The sequence below is a fragment of the Chinchilla lanigera genome, unplaced genomic scaffold (genome assembly GCF_000276665.1).
Source record: "Chinchilla lanigera isolate Chin_1 unplaced genomic scaffold, ChiLan1.0 scaffold00050, whole genome shotgun sequence".
Taxonomy (NCBI): Eukaryota; Metazoa; Chordata; class Mammalia; order Rodentia; family Chinchillidae; genus Chinchilla; species Chinchilla lanigera.
This window is the reverse complement of record NW_004955451.1, coordinates 17,098,990-17,106,617: the sequence shown is the minus strand read 5'-3', so window position 1 is coordinate 17,106,617 and position 7,628 is coordinate 17,098,990. Positions and strand designations below refer to the sequence as shown.

The following is a 7,628-nucleotide window of genomic DNA, read 5'->3' as shown; positions in this document are numbered from 1 at the left end:
TCCCGGGGCGGCCTCCGTCCGGGGCTGCCGCGCACTTGGGGACCTCGCGTCGCGCGTGTCTCCTAGGCCGACTTCAGGCGCGAGCATTTCATCTGCAGGGGTCAGGCCGATTGCCGGGGCGCCTGGCCCAGAGCTTGGGGCCCCTCCCAAGGGACCGCAGTCCTGGGGCGCAGGGCCGCTTTCAGCCGCCTGGCAGGGTGCTCAAGAGGAGCCAGCGATGCCCCGGGAGTTCCGGAGGCACGGGTCCGAAAGGGCTCTGCCTCGGCTTTGAGCTGTTTTTGTTTTTGTCTTTGTGAGACAGGGTCTCACTATGCGGTTCAGGCTGGCCTTGAGCTCACTTTGTAGCCCAGGCTGGTCTCGAACTCGCAAAGATCCTCCTGCCTCAGCCTCCCGGGTGCTGGGATTGCAGGCGTGTGCTGCCACGCCCGGTTAGGCTTTGGGTTTTTATTGCAAGGCGCACACGGATTGTAAGTAAGACATTCATAGAATTGAGAGAGAGCGAGGCAAGGAAAGAATAAATACTCTGCCGGAAGCCCTGGGACCTGGCGTCTCCTCCGCCTCTGTACCTGAGGCTCGTCGTCAAGGCGATGGCCGGTGCCCCGGGAGGGGACCCGACCTGTGGCCACTTCACCTGGCTGCCCTGTGGCTTCACAGTGCTCCGTGGCCACGGCTGTCATTGAAAGACAGGGACATTGCGTCTCAGGGCCCTGTAGCACGACCTCCGCCTGGAGCCCCACGTGTGTGCACAGACCACAAAGGATGAGGTGTTTCCCAGTTGAAAAATGAAGTAAAATAATATCTATTCTAGTATTTCACAAGATCTCTGCTATTTAGTCCTTACACAGAATAGTATGCAGTCGTGTTCCTCCCTTTTCTTGTGGGGGACCGGGAATCGAATTCAGTACCTTTCACTTGCCAGGCAGCTGCTTGTGCTGCTGAGCTGTATCCCCACTTTCTTTCTTTTTCTCTTTTAATTTTTTAAAATTTTTGATACAGGGTGTCACTAGACCCCACCCACTTGGGCCACGCCCACCGGCTCACGCCCACCAGAATGGGGGAGGGGGACCCTCAAGCTTTGTCCTTGCAGACCTTGCCCATCTGCCCACAGGTCTCTGGCTTTGAATTCAGTAGGTAGCCCAGGCTGGCCTGGAACTCTCTGTGATCCTCCTGCCTCAGCCTCCCCGGTGCTAGAATTACAGCCGTGGGTCCCCAGACCCAGCTTCTGTTTTTCCAAAAGATAAAATACTCATTATGAGCAGGGACCAGCATCTGACACTTAGGTCTGTTTTCAAGTGACATGGAATCTGGGTGCTCACAGTTTGAAGTATGTTAGCTGGTACTAAGTTGTTCTCCTGTTACTTTCTCCCCAGTACAGCTCGGGCATTACATTTTGATTTAAAAGAAGTGAAGTGTGCAAGAAGGCAGGCTGCTGGTGGTGTCATTTCAGGAGCGTGATCAGGGCCCAAGCTCCGGAGCTGGTGAAGACACAGCTGGACTCAGCGCTGCAGATTCCGCACCTAGCATGCAGCTGCAGTGGACGGAAGGCGTTGGAGGAGGAGCTCCAGAAGTTCCAGAGGACAGCACTGAATTCGCCTGGCACCGGGCCCTCCCTGGAGCCCGATGCCGAGGGGACTCGGCATGGTGCCCCAGGGGCCTGGAACCCACTTCCTGTGGACACGAGGCGTGGATGACTGGGTGCTCAGAAAAATCTCAAAAGCCCTGACACTAAAGGCCCAGGACAGAGAAAAGCGTTAGTGGGGGAACCAGTGATCAAGTCTGGAGCCGACAGCCGGCACCAAGCGGCGTCCACATCTCAGCTGCAACACTGTGTGGCTCGTGTGAGCTCCCCAGAGGCACTGGCCAGTATTTCTGTAAATCGAACATTCTTCTGAAATACAAGGCTTATTCAAAGGTAAACCATGATGAGCTCACAAGAGCCGGTGGGATCCTCGGCCAGGAGCTAGGAGCACACAGAGGCTCAGCTCAGGGGCCAGTGCTGTCCTTGGGACAGAAGCTTCGGCCACAGAGACCGGCAAGTGGGGAGCCGGGCGCCAAGGCACAGGAACCAGGAGATGTTTTTATCACCCTCGGCCGGGACCCGGAGGGCTGCGGGAAACGAACAGCTTGCAAACAAACCAGGCCACTGTGGGCTTTCGGCCAACTTCTGTCACTCGGTGACTTCACACCCTGGCCTTGGATTGAATCTCAGGTGACTCCAGCCTGATAGTGCCGTCCCCGCCCAGGCCTCAGGACCCCAGAGACGCCAGGAACAGAGCCTTTCTGGGGGAAGAGCGTCAGCCGAAGGGAGCTCCAGGAGGTGTGCAGAGTGGGTCGTTGCAGATGTGCCCGATTTAGGAAGATAACCGTGGTACGGGTGGATGGTGAGAGGCAGTGGGCACTGGGGGACGCTGGGGTCCTGGGCTTCCGCTCCCCTCAGACAGCTCTGCCCTCTTCCCGGCACCTGCTCTCGCTCACCCTCCACCCCCAGCTCTACCTGTGCCTCCCCACGTCCCCCAGGTCCCTTGGCTGTGGGACGTGGAGGTGGGATGATCAAGCAGACATTGCTAAGCTGTCCTGCGGGAATTCACAGCAGCTACCAAGCCTCCCCATCCCATTCCTACAACTTCCATGGCACCGAAACATTTTTGTCTTAACAGGCCAGAAAGGGACATCGCTTTCCACTTTGCAAGATTTTTAATGCAAAAATTGTTTGCAAAATTTTTGTATCTTGGCTGTAAACATTTTTTTGAACATTAATGCATTCTTTGGGTAACAGACACTCGACCATTTTCCCAATTTCTGTCTTTCCTATTGACTTGTATGAAATGTTTTAAGTTAGGAATTTAGTTATCACATTCCATGTACGATATTATATATCACGTTACAAAAGTAAAAGTGCTTACATTTCGTAATTTATGTTTTATTTCATCACATGCCCTTTTTCTTTATTGGTCTGGGTTTGGGTTTTGCTTAGAAAGTCTTCTTTCACTGCAAGAGTATAAAATTAAATCTACTGGGAAAGTACTTGCTGTGAGGAGTGAATTTGATGTCTTTCTCCTTTTCTCTTCCTTCTTTCCCCTTTTTTTCAAAAAGAATAGCGAGTTTTGGCTGTTCTCACACTTTTTCTAGGCGCTCCCCTCCTCCCATTTCTCACAGTGGCTATAAGAGCTGGTGCTCTCTCTGCACACGCAGAACTGGCCTTTGGTTTGTGTGGACATCCCTTGGTGGGATACCCCCACAGCTGCCTTGGTATCAGAGACACATTGAATTTTTCAGGGCCAGGGGCACCTTACACCCCAGCTCTCCTGGGCCCCTCTCTTCTCTTTCAGAATTTTTTCTGCTTTTCACCAATGTTTATTTTTCCTGATGAGTTGTAGAAGGACTTAGGAAATTTCCCAAGACACTGTTTTTACATTTTAATGGGAACTTTAGAATGAATCAACACAGTTACTGTATTGAACTGTCCTTCCTCTATGTTTTGTCGTGTATGTCTTTCCCTTGCTACGGCAAGTGGAAACACCAAAACGACACCCAGGATTTGGAGCAGATTTATTTACATCCATGGGCAATGATTGGGGTCATTCCCAGAATATCAGGCCCTGATCTATGGTGGTCGTGGGCTTTTATATGATGCACAAGCAGGAGGTACAAAGGCGAGACAGAACAGCCTGGCAGTTCTTCTGATTAGCTAGCAGGGTGAGACCCTTGGTTACAATGGCAGATTAATGATCATCAGTTCATGGAGCTTGGTACAATGGTACAATGATGTTGTATGTTCGGTTACACTCTCCTGGTTACAGAGGTCAGGAAAGTATTACAAAACCATGAAGCAGTTACAGAGCTAAGCAGTTCAAAAGAAGAGTGTTAAAAAGAACAGTTTCTCTTGGACAGTTTTTCCCTTTCACCCTAGCATTTCCAAGCCCCTGATAGGTCTTTCCCTTTTCCTACTAAGCTTATAATTTAGTATTTTATCTTTTTCTTTTTTAGTGCTAGGGATGGAACCCAGGACCCATTGTGCTGGGCAGGTGAGTCCCTCCTAGAAAGCACACAGATAAGTCTTGCTCTTTCACCTGTTTAATAATCTATGCCTTCCCTTTATTGGAGGCTGTAAATCTCTGCCCCCCTCTCTCTCCCTCTCTCTCTCTCTCTCTCTCTCTCTCTATATATATATATATATATATATATATATATATATCTATATATATATATCTTTTTTTTTTTTTAAGATGGGGTCTTTCTATGTAGTCCAGGCTGATCTTGAACTGTGTGACCCCGGTTGGCCTCAAATTCATGGCAATCTTCCTGCTTCAGCCTCCTGTGTACTGGGACCACAAGTGTGCACCACCATGCCCAGCATAAACCATTTATTTTCAAGAACAACTTTATTGAGAGATAATTTACATACCATAATAGTCATTCATTTATAGGGTGTGTTTCAACTTTTCAAAGTATATTCATGGTTTTACAACTATCATCATAATCCCATTTTAGGACATTCTCATCATTTTGGAAATCCATTACCATGAAAACGCCCTGAGGCATCGCCTGGCCTTGGCCACCACTCATCTACTCTTCTCTCTCCAGAACTGCCTGTTCAGGGATTTTCGTATAAATGGCACCAGGCAATGTGTGAAGACCAACTGTTTTCATACTGCACTCAATCCATCTGGGCAAAGGCCCTCCACTCGCGGGAAAGTTTGTTTTTTTTTTTTTTTTTTTTTGTCTTTTTGAGACAGAGTCTCACTATGCAGTTCAGGCTGGCCTTGAAGTCACTTCATAGCCCAGGCTGGTGTCGAACTTGCAATAATCCTCCTGCCTCAGCCTCCCAAGTGCTGGAATTACAAGCATGTGCCACTACGCCTGGCTCAATGGGCAAGTTTTTGTGAGGACATATTTTTATTTCTCCTGGGCAGATACCTAGGAGTGCAGTTGCTGTTTTATAAGGTAATTTTGTGATTAGCTGTGGTTCAACTTCGATTTTTATCTTATTTTTATTTTTTTGACACTTGCTTTAGAAAATCGTGTATGGGTGCCTTATAGCATCTATGGATGTAATAGAAAAATTACTCTTATCCTATTAATAAATTCCTTTATTTACAGTGAGATTAGTAGACTTTCAAATAGTAAACAATGTAATTTCCAAACATTAAACCATTTTAGAATGCCTTCTACCTGATTGTGGCATATTATTATTCACTTGGTCTCATGGTGAAATTGCTAGCTAGTGAAAGTTTTTAGGATTTTTATATCAATATTCATAAATGAAACGTTTGCAAGGATTTTTTCCTCTTTTTAAAGAACGTTTTATTATCAACTCTTTTTATTGTAGCATGGAGAGAATCTGGAAAACTTTTTATTTTAATGTTCTAGAAGAGCCAGAGGTGTGTTCCTCAGACTTGGAGGTTTCTCCTGTTGAACAGCCAGGGCCTGGGGCTTTTTCGGGAGCAGCTCTTTGACAGCCATACTCTGTTCAAACTGACCCGCTCAGATCTTCCCTTTCTCCTAGGCTACTTTTTTTATGTGTGTGTGTGTTTTTGATTGTTTGTTTTTGTTTTTTTTTCCAGTACCAGGAATCGAACTCATGACCTTGGCTTGCCAGGCAGGCACTGTGCTGCTGAGCTAAATCCCCAGCCCTGTGTGTGTTTTTGAGACAGGGTTTCACTATGCAGTTCAGGCAGGATTTGAGCTCACTTTGTAGCCCAGGTTGGCCTCAAACCTGCAGCAATCCTCCTGCCTCAGCCTCCTGAGTGCTGGGATTACAGGGGTGCACCACCATACCCAGCCTTCCCGGGCTACTTTTGGTACTTTGTGGGCTAGTGACAGTGGTGCTGGTGATAAGTACATTTCTGGACCAGCCAAGGCCAGGCCTCTGACCATAGCCAGGGCACTAGGCACCTGGCAGGTGGTCCAGGAGTCTCACAGCAGGTCCTTTTCACACTCTGTCACACTCTGTGGCCATCACCCGTGAATTAGTCTGTTTCTCTTTACTGATGGAAGTGTACACCTAGTCACAGGCCCATCCATCTACTCATGGGTGGCCCCTTAACAGGACTCCTGGCCTCACACAGCAGCCACAGGAGGCCCTGGTTCCGGTGGCCGCGGCCATTTCATGAGGAGACAGCGGTCACCTTTTACACCTTTATGTTCCCTTGGGCCACCCAAGGCCCCTGTGTGGTGCCATCTTTAAGAACAGGCCCTAGCCAGACCCGGAATCCGTGAGCCCCTTGACTTTAGACTTCGGACTTCCCATGAATAATAATAAATTTCTATTATTCAAAAAACACCCAAGCCAGACTTGGTGGCACATGCCTGTAGTCTCAGCACTGGGGAGGCTGAGGCGGGAGGATCGTTGTGAGTTAAAGGCCAGCTCCAGCTACAAAGTGAGTTCAAGACTAGCCCGAACTGCCTAGCGAGACAATCTCAAAAAGACAAAAAAACAATAAACAAACAACAAAACCCAGCCCCAATCTTTTTGGATAGCAAGAAGAGCTAAGGTTTTAACGTGCTTTTTCTCATGACAAACGATATTGGATGAGCATTTGCTCATATGTCTACTGGTGTTTATCTTCTTTCGGGAAATACATACGAATTTCTTTTGTCTATCTTTGGGGTCAGGTTGTTTGTCCTTTTATTACTGAGTTGCGGGGTACAAAGCCCGTTGTCAGTATTTACGGTGTGACTGTGTCTTTCCCTTACCGTCTATTTTCTTCATACTTGTTTGATGAGCACAAGTGTTAAATTTCGAAGTCCGTTTATCAGTTTTTAGGACATCTGTGCCTACTCCAGAACTGGAAAATACCTCCTGAGCCGTGCACGCGGTGGGGGGCGCGCGCGCGCACACACACACACACACACACACACACACACACACACCACACACACACACACGCGCGCGCGCTCTACCGTGGCCGTCCCATACCATCTGCTGGTGACTTTCGGAAATCAGCCGGGCGGCTCGCGAGGTTCCCAAGCTCGGGGGCGGGCGCGCCGCGGCGTGGGGTCCTCCCGCACCCAGTCTGCAGAGGGTGGCGGCGAACACGAGGGGCCCTTTGCCGCCCTCGGGGACGGGGACGGGGACGGGGACGGGGACGCGCCGCGCTGCGGAGCCACACGCGCCCTCTCCGGGTCGCGCTGACCCGGTATCCGAAAATGAGCCCGAGCGACGGCCCCGCGCGTCCTCCTCCCGCGCCGTCCTCCCAGCCCTGCGGGCCCGGAACGCTCAATCCACACGGGCAAAGGCGGATTCCCGCGGCGCCGCGGGGCGCCCCTCCATTGGTGGGCGCGCGGCGGAGTCCTGGAATTCCCCGCAGCGGGTGGAGAGGGGGACCCAGGCCTTCGCTCCGCCCCCTCGTCCCGCCCCGCCCCGACAGCCTGTAGCCCCGCCCCTCATGCCCGGGGTCCGCTCCTCCCAGCCTTCGTCCCGCCCCTTAGTCCCTCCCCTACAGCCTTGTCCCGCCCCTTCCGCCCAGTGCTTCTTCCCCAAGGCCTGCGCCGCAATACGGGTTTGTGCCCGCCCCTTCCGCCCCCTGCCCCGCCCCTATGCTCTACTCCCCGCCCCCTTCCGCCCCATGCCCCGCCCTTTCTGAGCAGCCCCTCCAGGCTCGCGCCCCGCCCGCGCCCCACCCCCG

The 7,628-nt window shown here is 50.9% G+C and overlaps 1 protein-coding gene across 1 annotated transcript in view; it reads right to left on the bottom strand.

The window, feature by feature from the left end:
• The window catches only part of Cd300lg (CD300 molecule-like family member g), a 23,227-nt gene that overhangs the window by 14,703 nt on the left and 896 nt on the right, over positions 1-7,628 (bottom strand). Inside the window, exon 2 of the mRNA XM_005394643.2 lies at positions 6,920-7,294. Within this exon, the coding sequence (XP_005394700.1) occupies positions 6,920-7,294 (375 nt within the window). The remainder of the gene's footprint in view (positions 1-6,919; positions 7,295-7,628) is intronic.